At 31.0% G+C, this 22,248-nt stretch overlaps 1 protein-coding gene across 1 annotated transcript in view; it reads right to left on the bottom strand.

Moving 5' to 3' along the window:
• Positions 1–22,248, bottom strand: part of LOC150094714 (hemicentin-1-like) — a 36,230-nt gene that overhangs the window by 2,849 nt on the left and 11,133 nt on the right. Inside the window, exons 5-15 of the mRNA XM_090411647.1 lie at positions 20,985–21,266; positions 18,254–18,382; positions 17,519–17,677; positions 14,371–14,652; positions 12,876–13,034; positions 9,207–9,491; positions 8,937–9,065; positions 6,883–7,041; positions 1,864–2,148; positions 1,526–1,654; positions 543–689 (exon numbers count right to left, since the gene is read on the bottom strand). Coding sequence (XP_090267773.1) covers positions 543–689; positions 1,526–1,654; positions 1,864–2,148; positions 6,883–7,041; positions 8,937–9,065; positions 9,207–9,491; positions 12,876–13,034; positions 14,371–14,652; positions 17,519–17,677; positions 18,254–18,382; positions 20,985–21,266 — 2,145 coding nt within the window. The remainder of the gene's footprint in view (positions 1–542; positions 690–1,525; positions 1,655–1,863; positions 2,149–6,882; positions 7,042–8,936; positions 9,066–9,206; positions 9,492–12,875; positions 13,035–14,370; positions 14,653–17,518; positions 17,678–18,253; positions 18,383–20,984; positions 21,267–22,248) is intronic.

Here is a 22,248-nt window from a genome sequence, read left to right as displayed (position 1 = left end):
AGTGGCGAATTAAATAGAATAATCCTCAGAATTATCACACTAGAATGAAAAGACAAACAACTGGCTTAAAACATCAGATATTGTACAACATACAAATATCTCAAAATGGAACAAAGTTGAACAATAAAGAACAAGAATAATTTGGAAACGCTGACTAGCATGCATCAGATCCATATTAATATCTGTGCTTATATCTTGAGCTTATATAATAGAGTTGACTATAAACTAGTCTAACGCATGATCTGTACTAATACAACCTGTTTGTTTTAGAGGAATTCACTTCACCGTTATAAATACCAGAAAAAAGTAACATATTAAACATTTCTGAATGCATGCTTAGAATGTTACTTTTAAAACTTCTTAAACATTGCGAAAATGTGATGTGCTTTAGTCAGTACTAAGTCAATCATCTAATACTGATTTTTTTTAGAACCGCTATCTTCGTATTTGTCCTAATTCTTAAAATAAAAAACTATTATACTAGGATAACTATGAAGATACAGTACACGTTAACTTTACTTGTGATTTCTACATAAGCTTACCGTGTACCACAACAGTCACTTTCTTCCGTAAGATTGGAGAAACTCCATTTTCAACTGCACATTCGTAGACACCTCCATCATGTTCGCTTACATGAGGAATTACAAGCGTTCCGTTCGTTAGAAGTGATTGAACCTTTTCAGAGTCACCTAAATCGAGAAAAAAGGAAATAATTATAATAAAATAAAATATTATTCTAAACATCCAAAAAGAGGAATATTGAAATTATTCCTGGATAATACTCAAATATGAAGTTAGTGCTTAGCAATCGCTAGATATGAATTGAACACATAACTATAATAACTGTGCATGAAACCGTTTCGTGGAGGGAAAAATATGGAAAATCCATCAAAATAAAAGACAATACGTAATAAACATTTTTTATTAAGATTATACTGTTAAATTATAGGTGCTTCGGTATTTGTATCAAACCGTATTCTGTAAAAGAAACTAGTCCATGGAAAAATCAAATACAACAAATTGAAATTATGTGCTGTAAACAATGAACATCTCATGTGATCGTGAGGGTGTCTGTTAGTAAACTGATACATTATTAGGATAAAGAAAAAGTATAACGATAAATTAACATAAACTCTTAGCAACTATGGTTAATTCTTTTAGGATACTAATGGTATCAGAAATTAAAACCTGACACCATTGCGACTCTACTAGAGAAAGATAACCATTGGTTGCGGCACTTAGTTTTAATTTGATGTATTTGAATTTTCTATTATTTATTATTCTACACACTGAAGATGGTTCGCGATATCCAAACCTAAATATTTGTAAATTAACAATATAATCTTAATAAAAATTTTAATAAATCTTAATATTTTCTTTTATTTCTATAAATAATATACTCGGAGAGAGAGAGAGAGAGAGAATGATGAAATTATATATCACAAAACAGTCTAATAATATAAAATTCTATTTCATTATAAAACATAAGATATTGTGAATAGTTATAGAAGAATGATTATGTTACCTTTCGATTCAGTTAATTTTCTCCAAGTTATTTTAGGGACTGGCGCACCTGAAGCTTTGCAAGGGAGTGATAACGAACTTCCAAGTGATACTACAGTATCTTGAGGTTCTTCCAGCCAGTTAGGTGGTGCTATAGAAAAATATAAAAGCTGCGTGAAAGAGTAAAATATCTCATTCTCGTTGACATAATAGATAATATCATGTAAAATATTCAAAGAATATTATGCATATTATAGATAGACGGTTTAAGTCATGAGAATGAAGTAAACCGTCTTAAAGTAAACAATTTACAGTAGCCTATTAGATCAAATTAAAAAAAAAAAGCTATTAAAATAATACCTTCAACTAATAGGGTTGTTGAGTGACTGTCGGATCCAAAAATATTGGAGACAACACAAGTGTAATTTCCTTCATTATTTACTTGAACAGGATCAATAACAATAATGGAATAGTCGTTGTTCTGGTTAATTCGAATATTTGGAGCATTACTAGGAACATCTATACCATTCTTTAACCAAGAGAAAGAGAATGGACCTGTTCCTGACTCTACCAAACAAGTTGCGCCGGTTTTCTTTCCCAGTGATACTCGAGAAGTTATTTCAAAGTGTTTGATTTTAGGTGGCTCTGGAAAAAGGGCAACAACTGTAATTTCAGTAGTGATATGCAATTGGAAAATATTTTATTCTAAAGCATATTTAATTAAAACGTTTATCATTTCCAACTTATGAAGTCATACTTTACAACAATCCTCATAATCGCGAAAGTCATGAATATATTTCTTCATAAAACTACACAAATGAATTGATAAATATTATCTGTTTTTATGCGACATAATGTGACAGATGGGTAAAATTATAGTTACTCTATATGGAGTCACAGTTATATTTCTTATATAATTTTAAGTTTATTTCGATATAAATCGGTTCTAACCTTCTACTGTCATGAGATAAAAAAAAATACATATTTCGTAATATTTGTCGTGATAGATGATTGAAACATTATTCACAAATTAATAGAAAAAGAATTAGGCCATTTTAAATCAAAATGAATTTGTACATAAAGATATTTATATTTTCGTATCATTCCTTAAAATTGTAAACAGCTTATAGTTTTACACAGCTTAATTTCTAAATCTGAAGTTATTCGAAAAGGTTTACTTACCACTCGCGTGCGCACAAGCTAGAAGGCTGAGAACGGCCATGATGAACAAGCTCCGGTATCTGTTTATTTCCATTGGATTACTCTTATAGGACAGCTGTTACATGAAATGAAACTCTGACACTAAATTAAACACATAAACACTAGAATCGCTAGTTACTAAACAGTGAAAGAACTCAAGCAAATTCCTTTAAACTACGAAAAAAAAGGTAACCAGAAATGCAATTCTAACAACAGTTCAAGCTACACTCTCTGTAACACCACAGAGTATGTGTATTTAGTTATACTGCAACTGCAGCGCCACACTTTGACAAAAGAGAGTATTAAATTATTATATAAAAATACAAACATTTCATTACAATATACGTATGTAGTTGAATATCCTGAAAGAATTGTTCTGCCAGCCTCAGCAAATCCTGCAGCATTTCTAGGAAAGATCAGTTATATTTCAAGTGAAACGATTGTAAACAAACCCAAATGAAATTCCCTCAAAGTGTCATAAATATCAGTGAAATGTTATATTAAGAATCTAGAGATTACAGTCAAGATTTTTAAAAAAAAAACCTTTGTAGGATTCATAGTATTTTTAATGAGGTCGACGATTTACATACTTCTCAATAACACAATTTTCTCTTTCAAAATGAAAGATTTCTAGAGTATAAACAGAAAATATGTTTTACCTTCTTTCATATTGAGTGAACAGTCAAAGAAACAACGAAACAAATCTATAAATCTGGATACTATTTTATAATAGGGAATTTACCTATACCAAAATTGTGTTGTGAAAACGTCATCCAATAAAACACTAAAACAGTTTACTGATTAGATTTTTATTAAAATCATAAAAAGGTACAAAAATATTCCGATCTTCATTAAACCTATTCATCAGCTATTTTTTCGAAATAACTGTTTCAGTGATCGTCATGATCTTCGTTATAGTAGAATTGGGATTGAAGCACTACACAATAGCCTATTACATTTGGAAATGGCATTTTTCCCTCCCTCTCTTAGTTGTGATCTAGGTAAGGCGTAGTAGAAATTAGCCTCTCAGAACAAAGAAAAAACGTGAGATTTTTCTAATATTAAACACATTTTTAAGATGAAAAGAATCATTTATACTGGTATTTATGTAGGAAATAAAAATTATTTCCTACCTGGAAATTGATGAAATATAACATTGATTAAAAATTATGAATGTAATAATTTTAGTTCTTCGTATACAGAATAACCAATTAAACATGCATTGAGCAAACACCTCAACCGAATCATTAGCTTTGTGACGAAACACACAAAAAAATCGGCTAGTCTATGCTGCAAATAACCAAAGTACGAAGGAAACATTCTCTACCAGAGATCCGAAATGTCGAGACAAATTATCTATCTCTCAAAGTTCTGTTAGAGAATTTGTCTCATTACCAGATAAAATTCTGATTTTCTTACTAATTTATATATACTAATATCAGTTAAATCCACTGATATCAGTTATTATATAAACATAATAAAAATGATTCTTAATGTACATCGGCCTCTATTACTTTCTAATAGGAGATGCTACAATATATGTAATTCAAAATTTCATAGAAGATGTCACTTCATTTTATTCCAATTTTTTTAAACCCGAATCTAGTATAAATCCAGGATAAGCAGCATTTTAATACAAGTATCTTACTCAACAGTGAAATGAGAATCTTTGAAAAGCAAAACGAACATAGAGATGATTGACGAAAACTGAATGATGAAGATATTCGAATTTTTATGACTTTTCATTCAGTTCTTGTTAAAGATAAATGCAGCATCGAACATGACTGTGACAGGAAACCTCAAATATAACAAGAATACACGATTCCCCATCCTCAAAAAATGATATCCGGTATGAGATTGACCATAGCTGTTTGTTGCTTCTAAACAGCATAGCAGAGAAATGGTCACATTTCATTCCATCTCTTCTCACCACTGGTTCAACGGGATATCTCGTAAGACTGAAGAAGAAGATAGCTAATCCTAGTGCAGTTCCAGCATATTCCACTTGTATTTGATAAAATTCAGGTCAGAACATTTAGTGGAACTCAGCATGCTCGCCGAACATCTTTGAATTTTTTAAATTTAATTGAATTAATTTTCATATTTTAATTTACAAATTTTAATGGATTATCATCATCCTGAAAGTCTACATCCCCTGCAGAATATAATGATACCAGTGTGGGTGTAAAAAGGCTTTCCTCTTTCCAAGCACTGGACCAACGATCCATTGTGGACAGGAAAGAATTCTGATCAGTCGTACCATACAACTTTCTGCTGCCTATCAGCAATTCATATTTGTCTGACGCTTGCGTAGGAAATCTAGTTCCCAAATAGGCACACAGCAGTGAATAGTGTCTTTATGTAGTTCTAGGTCTAGGAAACTGTTATTGCTGAAATAGCTACAACGCGAAGTCTTCTTATGAAACTTTTGGCAATAAGACTTTGTCCTTAAATTTCATCTTTCAATAAGAATTATTCTTTTTGCTACTGCAGATGTTTTCGTGATGTTTACGAATGTGACACGTACATGTTGGATATTAATTTAACTGAAACACCGATAAAGAGGCAGCTACCTTTACGTTATTATTATACTATGTGCAGCCAATGGATGAAGCTTTCTGTAAAAATTACTGAGTGGTAGTTTTCATGCACTATTTATGATTAAAAAAAATTTTTTTTTATAATTGTTAGCTAGGCGTTAGGTTATCAGTACTAATTGTCAGACATGGCCATTTAAGTCACTTCTAGTCTCCGATGGTAGTCTCTTACAGGACAATGAAATTTCATCTTTCTAACAATTCATAGTAGACAGAAGTTACACCAAGACATTGTTTTCATTTCAAATACTCATAGACAAGTTATCCTAAATTTGTATGATAAATTTACTAAAACTAAACTGAAAGCAGATTAAACTAACACACAACCTGTTCGATTTCATATTAAATCCATTATGACAGTCCTTAACTAAATATTTATTACAGTTCTCTACATGACTGTCTGTGCAGCTTAACTATAACGAAAGATGTCCACTAGTTAGTAGCACTTATATGAATTTCGTGAAGGTAAGGAACATTTACATTTTTCTTTCAGTTTCGTTTTAGAAAATTTATTCTAGAAATACAATATCCAGCTCTTCCTTATCTTAATTAGCATGAAAAAAATGGTTTTTGCTACAAAAACTCGTTTTTCATCCCGCAAGAGGAAAATCGGCCAGAACACACGCAGTTTACTGAAATAGATAGGATTAACTACCCTAGCAAAAGGTCATCAGGTTTCCAAGAAGCCAAGCCAAGTTACTTAGCATGACAGGCCTTTCAGCCTAACATGAAAGGAAAGATGGATAGATAGATAAAACTTTCAGAACTGATGGCAGTTTGATTTGTATGACTAATCAAATATCACGAAAAACTCGGTGAATAAGTTTAAGTTACCAGTCTGATGGGAAATTTGTAAATCTCTCTCCCCTCATCACCATCCAAGAGGACATATATGCTTGTCCATAAATGCACTTCACGATCAGTAAAATGTAGACACAGTAAGTGGGAAAAGCATCATCACAGCATAAGAAAACACTAACATGTGTTGTAACGTAATATCTGTTACCACTTAATATTGTTATATACGATATATTGAAGTGTTAAACTGTGATCTCAATGAATGTCTGTTTACTCTAAGTTAATTATTTAATTAAAATTTTCAGTAAACAGAATGCATATGCGAGTTTTAATTTTTTAGAATGAATTATTTAATTAAAAATATTAAACAATCGGGTGGATACACTTCTAAGAAGCGAAGGTTTTATATCAACGATGAGTCTAATGATACTCTGTTATAGTATTAGTAGAGATTCTTTCGGCTAAATAGTGGTTATTTTTTTAGTATTTTCCACAATCACTGTGACGTATGACATGCGGGTATATTTCAAGATCGCTTTCTTTCTCTTTAAGATTTGTACGCTTGATGCATTTTCACACAAAACTTACCGCTTATTATAAATATTATAATCCAGTATTTCAATGATACTTTCAAAGTTTCGTTTCCAAATAAATGAAAAGGAACTGAATTAATTTTTTTTTTTTTTTTTACATTTCGCTCTTCTCAAGAGAATGCGAAATATGAAAGATAATCGAAGATAATCTGAATAGACATAATTCCCTAATGCTATCAGCATACGCTTACCGTGTACCACAACAGTCACCTGCTTCTTTAATGCTGGATGAACTCCATTATCGACTTCGCATTCGAAGATACCTCCATCCTGTTCATTAGCCTGTGTAATTACAAGTGTTCCGTTAGTTGACAGCAACTGTACTTTCTGAACTTTGTCAGCAGAGTGACCTACAGAAAAAAAAAGAGAAAACGAAGTTACAATCATCCATGGAGTCGCGAGACTCATAGGAGGTTTTCTCCAAAAATCGCGACGCCTGTCATACCATGCCTGACACTCACCCAACACTGGTACACTCGGTATCTAGTAACGCATTTAACGCCTCTCCCTTCACTCCCTTACATCAACATCTTTGTGTTATTTTCATAACTTATAAATATTCATCACCGACATCATTTCTTCTATTTCAAGAAGCTCTGCATTCCCTTAATCCATTCTCGTCCCAGACACTATTTTAGTTATTCGGCATCAATCAGTACACAATGTTTCTCTCCTCAGAAAGAAGTTTGACCAAATCTATACAGTAGCTAACACGTGATCTTAAAACACATTATGCAGTGCTGGAACACATCAGTGTCCTTTCTCAAGATTGAGATCCTTTGTGGTGTTCTTACAACGCGAGGTCGTTTTCTCACGAAGCTCATTCAATTTTACCAACCGTCCTGTTACCTTTGTTTTTATTATCCTCTTCCACTTCCTGATAAGAAGTCCTACCAATATTTTGTACGGCATTCTATCTCTTTTGACTACAGTGCACAATCTTATGTCAAACGTACATCCCCATTCACCTATCCACAGGATAACTCCGTGTAGAACAACGAAAGGTGCATAACTGACTTTGACTCAGAACCTACCTTATTAACTTTGTGTCTGCAAACTAAACCTTCCTTATCAAATCCCAATCTACGTTATTAATGTATACATTAAAGAGCGATGGTACAGAAGCCGATATTACTCAACTTTGTTATCCTACATTTCTGAGACACTGATCCCTTTTCCTCACTGCATAACACACTTAAGTTACCAATCTCAAATATTTTAAATCAAATGTAAATATTAAGTTTTGTTCATTTACATTTGTTTAGAGAATGATACTATATGCATATATATTTTATTTCAGTATATAAAATTACTATATATAAAAAGTCGAAATCCCGCGTATTACAATCTATATATTCATTCACATAATCAAACACGTCAGAACTTTTCAGACTTCTAATCTCTCTCTCTCTCACTCTCTCTCTCTCTCACAGACACACACACACACACACACACACACACACACACACACACACACACACACACACACACACACACACACACTAACATTTTACATTTCTTTGAAAAGTTCTTTTTAAGTTTATTACAACGTTTATCACCAGTTCGTGCATCCTTGAAACTACTTTATAAAAGTACTAATGAATATGGAGAATTAATGATAAACTTTTTAATATAATAAAAAATTTATCGATTCTGTCAGAAGCAAGACATGCAAAGAACATTATATGTAATAAATTTAATAACAAACTAAAATAATATGAGGTATTCTCACTCAACCTATGGAGAATTTCCTTCAGGAAGACAAAGAGCAACGCTCTTTTATTCATTGTATTTTTTTTCTCAAAACAGAATAATAATAAATCAGCGATAATTCAAAATGATAGCTATTATCAGCCAAAAGGAGAAAGGAAAAGGATTTCATTTTGGGTTAGTCCAATTTAACCCAACTAAATTTGAAGAGATGAGATGGAATCAAGTCTTCTTTAAATGCAAGTTATGATTTCCACTAAACAATACAAAAAGTCAGTAAATTGTTTAATAGGCCAAATTTAATTGACAATTACTTTCTTAACCAAATCAAAACTTAACGAATTTAAAAATTTTTAGAATAATTCAAATTAATTCGGTAAGTATTATTATTTTTACTACGTGATATCTATGATATAAAGCTTTTAACATCACAATTAGATTTTTGCAATGCTATATACATTTATCACTATTAGCAACTCGAAACTTAAATGTTGTACTTCAAGTAACAAAAGGTAAAAATTACAAGGAATGCTACCTTTAGAATCGGAAAGTTTTCTCCAAACAACCTTCGGAGTTGGGGATCCTGTTGCTTTACAGAAAATCACTAGCGAGCTTCCAAGTGATATGATGACATCTTGAGGTTCTTCTACCCACTTGGGAGGTGCTGTAGAAGAAAAAGTAAAAAACTTGTGAATGAGGAGAAAAATATCCAATCCTCATGATTATGTTGAGAACTGAACGTCTTATGTTCATTAATTGGTTGTAAGAATATATCAGATTAAAATTCCACATAGCTCTTACCAACCTTCTACAAGTAGGGTAGTTGTGTGGCTATCAGAACCAAACTTGCTCGAAACGACACAAGTATAATTCCCTTCGTTGCTTATTTGGACAGGATCAATAAGAATTAATGAATAGTCATTATTCTGATTAATTCTGATATTAGAAGCACTCTCTGGTATCTCAATACCATTCTTTAACCAAGAGAAAGAGAAAGGTCCTGTTCCTGACTCTACAACACAAGTGGCACTGGCTTTCTTTCCCAGCAATACTCGAGGGTCAATTTGAAAATGCTTGATTTTTGGCGGTTCTAAAAAAATTAATAATGAGACATAATTGTAATATTAACACTAACACATGATTAAAAGAACAACACACAAAAATCATAACATGAAGTAAGATTCTTACTAAAAATGTTTAGATTTTTAATATAATTTATAAATTAAGAATGAAAAATATTATCGAAAAATCTTATTCTAACAGTTGGAACGCAAAACAAAAAATGAATGGTATTTATTTTTCCAGAGTTCGGATGTTGATTAGTAGTGCTGAAGTAAAATGACGTCGTTACTATATATTTAATTTGTTCTTTTCTAGTACGATAAAGTTCATTTTATATTTGAAATCCGATTCTACATACCGTCAACATCAAATCTGATACTCATAAAAATACGTAGTCAGTTTTCTAAACTCGCTTGCATCAATTGCATGTTTGAAATTCTGCAAATCAATTTTAAGAACCTACACAGTAAGCATTTATATTTAAATTTTAAACCTAAAATGTCTATATGAAAAAGTGTACATACCAGCAGTATTAGCCACGGTTAGAAGACTGAGAGCCGCCATGATGAACAAGCTGCTATATCTGCTTGCTTCCATTGGACAACACATTTACTGAAGAAAATGCTAGAATATTATTCCGTTAGATATTGAAATTAAACATTAAGTATCAGTTAGCATTTCTAGTTAAAGAATATTTTAAAACAAGACCATGATTCGTTCTAAAAAATGGTAAAAAAACATTATTTTGACAAGAAAAGTTCACTTCACCTCGTGTAATAACACTGTTACTGTGGAGAGGAGTATGTGTATTAGGATAAAATGGCACTGCAGCGCCACACTTTGACAAAATGAAGTATTAAATTAGTATAAAACATGAGTAGTTATTTATTTACAGATGTTATTAAATCACTTTTATTTATACGTCTATATTAGATAAATTAAAATGGATAAATTAAATACATTCGAAAATGATATTCTCGATTTTGTTTTCTTAAAAAATATCTAAGATACCCTATGAATTACGTAGTCGAAATACGTTTTAGCTTCATTTCATATTCAGACTTAAAGCAACGTCAACTTAATTAAATGTACAAACTACCAAAATGAAACAGATAAAAATATTGCAAGCAAAATTCTACTCATGATGAGTAGAACCACGATTTGGCAAAACGTAACAAAAACAGTGGAAGGTCTTAAAGAGGAATCGACGAAAGATTGTTGTGTATATGGAAAGGAGAAATCGTAGATAAGCAGTGAACAAATTGCAATTGTTCTAAAAGAATGTATCATGGCATTGGTTAGAACTGTATTTTGAATACAGAATAGGCATGATGTAAGTTTATTAAAATAAGTACAGAAATACTACCTTGGTGGATTCATTATTTTATTAACTTTCATATTTTAAGTACAAAAATAGAGTAAAGAAGCTTTAGAATCATTCATTTAATACTTTCCTTCACTTAAAACATTCCTTATAAAGTTTCTTTCGTAAGCAAGCCACTAATGGAATACTTCGGAAATAGTCTTATGCTTATGCTTCGTTCTTTGGCTCTTTTCTGAAAGCGCTCTGAGAATGCACATTCTTCCGTATAATTGTGAAGTTTCTGTCTATATTCTAACAGTTTTAATTCTTCCTGGCCCTTCTAATCTCCCCAGTTTCTAAATTCTCACACATTCTAATTTTTAGAGATGGATATTTAAAATTTTATTTTTTAAATCTTTTAATTATATATTTATTTCAGCATTTCAATTTCTTTTGCAATAGTTAGTCGAAATGTTCTCCTGCGTTTCTAAAACCGATCCACAAAACGTATTGTTGAAGAAAATTCAAAACAGAACGAGAATGTGACCATTGTTCTGGATGCTTACAGATTTCTTTGCTGATGTTTTCAAGCATAACCATAATTTATTATGGCTATTCTTCAAAAAGATATTTCTGCTGTTTTTCGATTAAACATTTTTTATGAAATCATTTAAATATTCTTTTCATTAAAATATCTTAGGTAGTTACACCTTTAGTTCAATGGTACTAACTTCCTTGTAATATCACTGATTCAAATAACAGCAATCGGAAGAAATCGATTTTAATAAAAATTATAATTAAATCCATGAATATGGAAATATGCATGTAAAGGCAGAAAAACTACACAGGATTTTATAAAGAAATAGTACTAAATTAGTTCTTTTAGCAAGTCAGTGGACTGATCTAATCAAAGCTCTTAAAAGAGATCTTTTGTAAGAGATGCAAAAACAAGTAACACGTTAAAATACACCGGGGCATAAAAACGTAATTTTAATGTACAGTTCTAGAAAATAGAACTATTTAACATACTAAAATCATGAGTTACATAGAAATAACATTTCATAGTATTCTAGGCAATTCGGCTTCAAACTGTATTATATTTCATTAACTACTTATTATTGGCGATATAAACACAGCCATTTTGTCCAAAGCCATTATTTATTTTGTTTCTGAGGATGGAGAGCCAAAATCACAGTGTATTCTTTTTAGGAGCTGTGAATATAATTTATTCAGGAAGAAAAATCAACTTTTAATATTATTAACATAGATTAACAAATGCTTGCTCCGTATAAATATCATAGCAAAAGTTCTTTTGAAGTGCCAACAGAGCAAGTATTTGTTTGCATATTAGACTATACCGTAGGATATTTTTCCCATCACAGAATAAATTTTAATTCTAAATGGCAATTTTAATGTTCTCTTTCTATACATATTAATATAATTTTTGGAGTTTTTAAGGATTTCATGCCTCGTATCATTCTAAGTACTTTATCCTTAACTGCACATGTGATTTAGTGTTTCATATTCACAGACCATTAAGATTAATTGAACTATTTTGGCATTATTTGAACATAAAAGGAGGATCTTTTGATATTATATATATCTTGTAAACCAAGATGGATTCTTCATGAAGTTTGTTATTAATATAGAAATTACATATTTCCATTCGGAATCGACACAAATGCTACAAAGCATTTATATAGAAAATTTGAACAGAACGAATCACTAATTGCACGGCTATAGATATCTGTGAACTGCATTAAAATATACAGAACAAATAGCGGAACAAACAATTAACGCATTTTACTTTAATTTGCATTATCTTATGAGAAAGCAAATGAGATGCGGTGATTTGATAATGCAAATTAATTTCATATAATTCTTTTTCTCATTTGAAATGAGAAAATGCTTCCGAAGATTATTTTCCCTAGACAGAACACTCAAAACAATTTTCTGTACTGAAACCCATTTTTATCCTTTTTGATGAATACGCAAATGAAGAGGAAACAATAATAAAACATATCCCAAAAGAAAGAAGTATTTCGGAAAGAAAAGGAAGAATAATTATTAAGAATATGTTTCAGATGTTAAAATTTTGGATGATCTTACCATGTACCACCACAGTCACCTTCTTTCTTAATACTGGAGAAACTCCATTATCAACTTCACATTCGTAAGCACCTCCATCCTGTTCTTTTACCTGAGCGATTAGGAGTGTTCCATTTGTCGATAATAATTGTAGTTTCGAAATGTTATCAGCTGGTTCACCTATGGAGGGAAAAAAACAAAGAGCAAATTAGGCAACACGAAATTTGAACCTGAAGGATATAATATTACAAATTGTTTTCAAGATTGTCTATCACATTTATACGACCAAAACTTCGCTAAATTTTTCATTACGCTTTTTAGGAACGATTCTGCCATAATTTATTATAGAATGCAACTTATCGAATATAAGTTGATATATCCAGTATATTAAACTAATAATGTTTCTCTTTTATATAGAAAGAAACGTATAAGAGCTAATGCATCAGTCTTAACTTGTTTTTAAGATATTTATAAGATTTTAAGATAAAAACTTGTAATCAGATACAATGTAAGTTTTCCCGAATCTGATATGTCACTACATACGCAGTACTCAATGATTTTTGAGGTAATGTAGCAAAAAGCCACAGTGCTTTTTAATAAGATGGCAAGAAGCATGCGATATTTGAACGGATAGTGAGGGGGGTTATCAGGTGGAAGTATACTGAAATGAGATTATTATTATTTTTCCTCAACTTATTAAAAGAACTGGAATTATAGAATTAGAATATATATGGTATGGAGGAAGAGAGAGAAAGAAATTGCTTATTAAAATCAATTATTCCTATATGATAAAACTTGAAATATTGATAGATATATCAGCAGTCATGTTCCTCAATTTTAGATAATGTGGCCCTTTTTGGATTGAAAGTTATGAACAATTAATGTACTGTCGAATTTGCATGTAAATTTCTTAAGGTTGGCTATTTTTTATTCTGGTTCCCCTATTGAAAACATTTTGATAGCTAGCTACTACTAAATTTCGAATATGCTTGTTTCATTTTGTAACCTTCTAGGTTAAAGAAACGCTTCTCGACAAAATGTACTTCTGAAATGAAGACCATCTTGAAATTCGTAATGTTCTGCGATTTTTAAATATCTTACTTTAAATATTTAAATATCATAATCTAAGAATTGTAGCTTCTTAATAAATTATGTGTTATCAATTTTATAAAACTGCATTTTATACTACCTGAAGAATGAGTCTTCTTCCAGCTCACTTTTGGGGTTGGGGATCCACTAGCGCTACAATTTAGTGATAGCGAATTACCAATGGTTGTTACAATATCTTGTGGTTCCACGAGCCATTTCGGAGGAGCTATATATACAAAACAATGTAAGTCAAGATAAAATGTATATATATATAACAGTTAGCACTAATAGTTAAATTATTTTAGTTCTTAGTCTGTTTTCAAGAGAAAAATAAATAAATCATGGACCAGTAGATACTCACGTGTAATTTATAATTAAAATCAAAACGAATGAATATTTTGATGAATAACTTTTTAGCTCAACTTACCCTCCACATGTAGCAGTGTTGTGTGACTGTCGGAACCAAAACTGTTTGAAACAAGGCAAGTATAATTTCCTTCGTTGCTTAACTGAACGGGATCAATGACAATTACAGAATAGTCATTCATTTGGTTTATTCGAATGTTAGAAGAACTAGGAATATCCTGGCCGTTCTTTAGCCACGAGAAAGAAAAAGGTCCAGTTCCTGATTCAACAAGACACATAGCGCTGCCTTTCTTTCCTAAAGGTATTCTAGAATCCATCTGGAAATTTTTGATTTTCGGAGGTTCTAAAAAACAATATAGTTGTTAAAATTAGATTACTAAAGTTGAGAAAATAAATAAAAGTTATGAAAGCTTATCCGATAAATTTTCTTGTAATCGTATTGTATCGTATTTTGAATCTTGATTAAACGCACATAATTCTAAATTATTTGGATGTCTTAATTTATATACAGATTCTGTAAGTTGCATTTAAATAATAAATCTTCCCGATAGTATAATGCAGATTCTACAAGTTGTAGTAGTTAGCATGACAACAGCAAACATCTGAGCAACTGATTAAAGGTTATATATAAAATTATAAAATTTTAAGATTGATGATTGATGATTTTACTCCAGCTATTTAAAATTTATTTTCTAAGTACATATTACTCATCACGTTATTTTCACCTAAAAATCAGTCAACAAATAAATTACACATTCTGGAGTTTGTGTTAGTTTTGTTGAAAGTTATTAGCTTATACAATGTTTACGTAGTTAGCCCGAAGCGTCAAATCACTGAACTTTTATTTATTTATTTTTACGAAGAGTTATTATTAAGTGACCATAATCGATATGAAATTATAACCGAATTTTGGTATGAAACGAAAATTAATTTATTATTTCTCAAAAATTATATCAAATTGTTACTTCTGATAAATCGGCGAGAATGTTCATGCCTTTTTATTTTAAAAAGAATGTATTTGTTCATCTTTTTCAAGGAAAGAGTACATACATTAATGACATACTAATAGGACATATTTAATTCTGAAGTGTATTTCTATGGATGATTTCAATACAAAATTTCAATTTTAAAAATAGCACGAAATGTTCTTTTACTCACCGCTAGTCGTGACATAGTCCAGAAAGCTGAGGGCGGCCATGATGAGAAAACTACTGCGTCTGCGGATTCCCATTGAAGAATACATGGTTATCAAAGAAAGCACCGATTGTTACAAATAAACAAATTACAATATTAAAATTTTACACAGCAAATTATCTTAACACAAAATTCATTAAAACCAACAAATGCTGTTTGTAAAAACTTATATAACACTGTCACTACATAAGCACTTATTCTTCTTTCGGTGGTTGTCAGTACACTGAACAAGGTTATGTGTATTTGTAAGGTTGACTGCAGCGCCACACATTGACAAAACGTTTCAATAAAATATTTGTCCACATATACAGATATGAAGTGATAATTTTTCGCATTGAAACAATGATTATAAGTGCTTAAAAAAGTCTAGTACAATGCTGATCCTTTTTTTAATTTCCTTGACTAAATCACACGAGGAAGGAGGGAAAAATTGGGCAGATATTAGTGTAATGTACAAAAATCCTTAAATTTAAAATGAAACTGAAATATAAAACGGAAAAAAAAATAAAAACGCAAGTACCAAACACTTGGTTGCATAGGTTGTTTCTAGCAACACCTTCTTGATAATTTATGAGAAGTTATTTCTAATACGACATGTGCAATTGTTTTGTATAGATATGTATAACTGAAATAGTTCCATACATAAAAGTTTTACTATTTGATACTATATGGTATTTTTTTTTAAAGATTGCACAATGAAATCTGAGATAACCTGAATAAATAGAGTTCCAAACAGATCAAATGAAGTAGGTGAACGGATATACAGAAATAAATAGGCAAATCCAATGTTTGTAATAATTTATTATTCTAGTTTAGTTATTTACAAAACCTTAAGATCCTAAATAATATTCCTTTCGCTAAATAAAGGAATATCAATATTCCTTTATTTAGCGAAATCATGTTTAAATTAATGAAACTAACATTTTCTCGTGATCTAGAATATAATTCCGCGACATACAAACACAAAGGTTCTCAATATATGTGAGAAAGGGTACCAGGTAATAGCTCTATATAAAACACATGTTATTTGATCATGCGATGAAAATCAGTTCTAAAATAAATTTGCAACGGTAGATACACGAGTCCCTAGATGGTATGTTGTGACCTCAGATGGAGCCAAAGCCCCTTTTTTTTGAACTGAACTGGATGGTATGAGCATTTCAGTTATTGAGATCAACAATTAATTAAAAATATTCAAAAGTGAAGATAAGATTTAGAAAAAACTTAATTAAATTTTACATTCCCCTTTTCAATATTTAAAATACAAGGAACAAACGATAAAAGGAAGATTTGACTTCACCATTTTGCTTATTTTCATTGGGGAAAGAACAGAAATTCAATCCAAGCTGTTTTCATATTCACGAATGAATTTTAAAAACGCAAATAAAATTAATTTAATAATAATAATGGGAATTCTCCTTTAAGTTTAATAAAATATTATCACACCATTGTTTTATTCTGTTAATCGGTGAGTTTTAATCTACTCTGCTACAATCTTCTGAACATTAAAATATCATAATTATATCAAACGTTTTACTGTTTATAAACCAAAGATCCAGAAAAATCTCCTCCCAAGATCTTCTCCACGACTGTATGAGATCATCTAACTCACGTTTAGATGAAAAATTCTGACCAAAGTTCTTCGCGTCCTAGAGGCGATTCGAATCTAGGTCTTTCCAGTTAAAGCTCATCCTCGATACGTACAAAGGATGACATAATGTTATTATATCACATTATTACTCCAACATCACCATATAATGCATTTTTTGTTTACACTCTACATCAGACTAAGAATACAAACTTATAAATACTCCCCACCTCCCTTTACACTTATGCGTAGGTTTACAAATTTGTAAAAAAAAAGTGAATCAATGTAGTTTGTTTACACTGGAGAGATAAACTACATTTGTAGAGCTTCGTTATTAATCTGTAATCCTGAAAATAATAAACTACTGAATTCTTCTAAGAAGAAGGCAAGCTTCACTAGATTCTTATGAAATGGTATTTAGACTTACCGTGCACTGCAAGGGTCACCTGTTTCTTTAAGGGAGAGGACACACCATTGTTCGCCTCACATTCGTATAGACCACTGTTTTCTTCCGAGATATGAGATAACACAAGGGTGCTGTTGGTCGATAATTGCTGCTCTGATTTTGTAGTAACTTTGGATTCATCTGAAATATACATTCGTTTTAACGTTTCTAATTCGAAGTAGCAATATTTCTTACATTAGGTCATGGAAGTAAAAAAATTTATAAATCCGTCCATCTTTAAAGTCATTAAAAATAATGTGAACGATTTTAATAATATTTTCTGCCTGAGGAAAGAGAGAGAGAGAGAGAGAGAGAGATTAAATTAGGTTGGTCAGTACAACACTTCCAAGATGGCTTGATTTCAGAAATCTTTACTGATTACAATTCTGATCTGATCCTGTGACTTCCTTTCATCTGATTACAATTATTTTCTTAAAAAAATGTACCTTATAATAGCAACCATAGATAATCAAGAAAATGAAAATATTTAAATTATTTAAATTTTAATTTTAAATAATATATATATTATTATTAGTAAAGTACAAGCCATTAGGAAAAAGAAAACCAGGACGTCCTCTTAAACGATTCAACGATGACTTCTAAGGCCGGAACAGGCCATGCTAGGCCTAAATCCTTGATATATATATATATATATATATATATATATATATATATATATATATTAATTTAAAATGCGTATTGATATTTTGTTTTTACCTGAGATTCCCATTATTTTTTTCCAAACGACTGTTGGAACAGGAGAACCAGATGCGTTACATTTCCAGGCGATCGAGCTTCCTTCAGTTGCCACAATATCTTCTGGCTCCTCTATCCAGACGGGTGGCGCTAGATGGTTTAAATATAAAATAAGGATCAAACTTCCATACTTTAATAATCTACAAGATATATAAATTAAGAATTAAAAAGAGATGTTGATATTTTTAAATTTTCAGGATTTTTCTAAAAGATTAAGAAACACCTACAGTTCTGTAATACTAAAGTGTATTATAGAACTGCTGATGTAATACAATAATAATAATAATAATAATTATTATTATTATTATATAGTTTACTATTTAGTACAAAAAGAAACACGTTTGAAAATATACATACTTTAGCAGTGCCCACATTATTATATGGCAGTGAAATTTGGGCAATAAACAAACAAGATAAACAAAGAATAAAAACAAGTGAAATGAGATTTATGAGAAGAACTGCAAAATACACATTATTAGATCAAAAAAGGAACGAAGACATTTTAAAAGAAAAAAAAATGAAGAAAAATTAAAAAATTATAAACAAAAATAGATTGAACATGTAAACGGAATGGCCAACACCCGACATCCTAAACAAATACTAAAATATAAGCCAATTGGAAAGAGAAGGCAGGGTAGACCTCAAAAAAGGATATTGGTTGGATAATGAGACCGGAACAGACCAATATGGTCTATACCCGTAATTAGTGTTATGATGATTATTATTATTAGACACCTCCAGGGAGTCCAAAGACTCATCGAGGGAGGGCACCTACTCTACAGCTGTCTCTACCACTCAGTCCACCAACTGACCGCAACTACACCAACGCCATCTACCTCCGACCACCACCACCACCACTAGTTTTTCCACAGACAATTACAAACATCCATGCCCACAGCGGGATTCGAGCTCGCAACCTTTTGGCTAGAGAGCGGATACGCTAACCAATCGGCCAGCCAGGTCAGCTGGCAGAGTGGTTAGGTTAATATAAGAAGTTTGTTGTATCTAAAGACTTTTTGTATTAAAGAAGCTTTACAGAGTTTTACAAATCGCCTTCATTTAAACCCAAGATATAGGCCACCATATTACTCTCTCTCTCTCTCTCCACTCTTCTCAACATTCGCATAGCTCCTGGAGGGGTCTGAATATATGTTGGCGCTGTTATTATTATGAAAGTGAAAACCACCGTACAAGACATTTCTGCAGGAATATAATACTTGCTAAATCAAATAGTTTTTTTATTTAGAAAAAGAGTTTTTATCTATTCAGCTAAACCATGCATCAAATAATAAAGTTCAAAGAAGTTATCCATAGAAAAGCCCACTTTAAAAAACACAAACTATTTTGGGTAAGAAATCGTATATTTCTGAAATCTTGCGTAAATTGTCTTCTTGATAAATGTAAGACTGAATGAAAAGATTAAAAGAGATGCAAACATACATGCAATATTTCAATAAAATATCGTGTAGACCAAATGCAACGAAAATTGCAAGTAATATTTTAAGTATGCAAAGTGTGGCATGTATTCAGTCTATCGTTCATCCTTATTCCAAGGAATGCCAAATATTTTTCCATGATGAACCATGGTAGATAAAATGAAAAGAAGGAGAGGTGGTGAAAGACGTTTCATCCTTCTCATGATAGAAAATAATTATGCTTGTTATTACGGTTAGTTTTCATTAAAAGACAACATCCTAAAGAAGAAAAAATACTTCATTCGTTCAAAATAAAATCATGGCTGATAAACTAAATTCCATGGATTTGAAATGAAAGTACTAAGCACTGAATTTGAAATTGTTTCAGCAGAAACAAAAGTAACCGATATGACACATTCAAAGAGTTTAATCAAATGAGAGAGCTACTGTGTCTGTTTACACTAGATGGTGTCTGTAAAAACTGAAAAGGAAATAATAAAAAAACCTTCTACATATCTATTTATTGGCAGATATCTCCAAAACAGAATAATAATAATTAGAAACTGTATTGGCATTGCATTTCGCAATACAGGGTGAAAATTGTCTTCGGTTTTTTCTTACAGAATCCTTCTCAAGTGTTCCTGCCATCTCGCTTAAAGATATATTGCACTAACAGCGTTTTTATTTCAGCATATATTGGGATCATATATCATAATTTATTTCACGAACAGAAACAACGATACATAAATCATAAAATTGAACAGGAATATTTTATTGTCTTGCAGATGTGTGCAAGACAAGAAAAATTTATTTGTACCAATTGCTCCAATATTATAGGATATATTGAGACAATTTTCCCACCAAAAACAGGTAAATAGTGGAGTTTGCTTAGAGATAATACCTTCTGGCAATGGAAATGAATTCAGTCTAACGCATTTTAACAATTTTCGTGATATGAACTTTGTGTAGTTCAGCAGCATTGCCAACAAGAAAAATAAAAGTCTCAGACAAGAATAATTTCTTGCTATTAAATGAAAACCAGATAAATTCAGCAACATGCATTTCATTAGTATAATTATAGACAACAGTTTAGTCATTGCTGAGAATACAAATTTTATTATTTATACAGACCGTTTGCCATTTGTTCTCACATTTTCATTGCCACAAAAATGGTCATTTAGTTGAGATATTTTATATAAATATACAAGCTAAGAAATATAGCATACAATCAACTAAGAAAAATATATAACAGTTTACAAGCTATAGAAAAATCTCACCTTCTACGATGAGGGCTGCTGTCAATCTTTCAGTACCAAATGCACTAGACACTACACATGTATAGTTTCCCGCACTGTTCATGTCAACGGGATCTATTATGATGATAGAAAATTCACTGTCTTGCTTGAATCTGATATTAAATACTTCTGGTATAGATTTTCCATTTTTTAACCATGAAAAATTAAAAGGACCGACTCCAGATCTGACCAGACATGTGACACTTGTTTTCTCTCCCAAGGATACTCGAGGGACAAAATGAAATGGCTTTATCTTCGGAGATTCTTGAAAAAAAAATGAATCATCAGCATGCATATGCAGAATTTCTGTAAGGCATTCTAATTATTACATAAACTAAAACGATTATTATATGCTATTGATACTAGAAATTACTTATTAGCTGTATTGTTTTCAAAATAAATTATGATGTTCCAAAAAATTCCGAATTGCATTTACGTAATGATGCTTTTGCGATAATCGTTTTTCTAATTTAATTTGACTGATAACTCAAAGTTTTCGTTATAAACTTTTATTATTTAAGAATTTGTAACATGGTTTAGTGACAATATATGTTAATGAAATAGTACTCTGAAATCTAACTATAGCGGGTAAACTAAATAATCTAAAATATAACTAAAGTCAGAGATAATACTAATCGGTAGTGCTTACCTCCACCACTGGTGCACACTGCAAGGAGAAGGGCTGCCATGTTGAAGCATATATAGCACTTTGTGAGATCCATTTGATTTTCCCAGAAATATACTTTCCAAACGTAACTTTTAACTATGTACCTACAGAATATGTCAAAACTTTAGGTAATACTTCAGATTATCACTAATGAAATAAATAAAACTGGTACCAATCAGGAAGGAATTAAAATCTCCAAAACATTTTCCAACCATCCTTCGGAATACTCACGTACTACTGGTTGTGAAAGCGATAGAGATAAATTGTCAAAGAAACACACAGTTAGCGCCACACATCGGACTTCAGAAGAATTAAAATATTTTGTAAAATATCTGAAATATATTTGGATATTATTTTCGGGATTAAAGAACCTCTGTTTGGTGAAAATAAATTAAAGAACATTTTCAACTTACCTTAATAAATAAATGAATCACTTAATTCTATACACCACTATATCAATATCTATTTTTATAAGAGACATAAATTTTATAAGAGATATTAGTTGTTCTACACATTTATTGAGGTTATTGTATCAAGTGGGTTTTGAGTCAGATTTCTTGGAAAACTGATATAATATTT

Source organism: Typopeltis vanoorti, chromosome 21 (genome assembly GCF_054136105.1).
Source record: "Typopeltis vanoorti isolate ZY-2024b chromosome 21, IOZ_Tvanoo_1.0, whole genome shotgun sequence".
In the NCBI taxonomy this organism is placed as follows: Eukaryota; Metazoa; Arthropoda; class Arachnida; order Uropygi; family Thelyphonidae; genus Typopeltis; species Typopeltis vanoorti.
The sequence above is the reverse complement of the archived record's forward strand: the minus strand, read 5'-3'. Positions and strand labels throughout refer to the sequence as shown.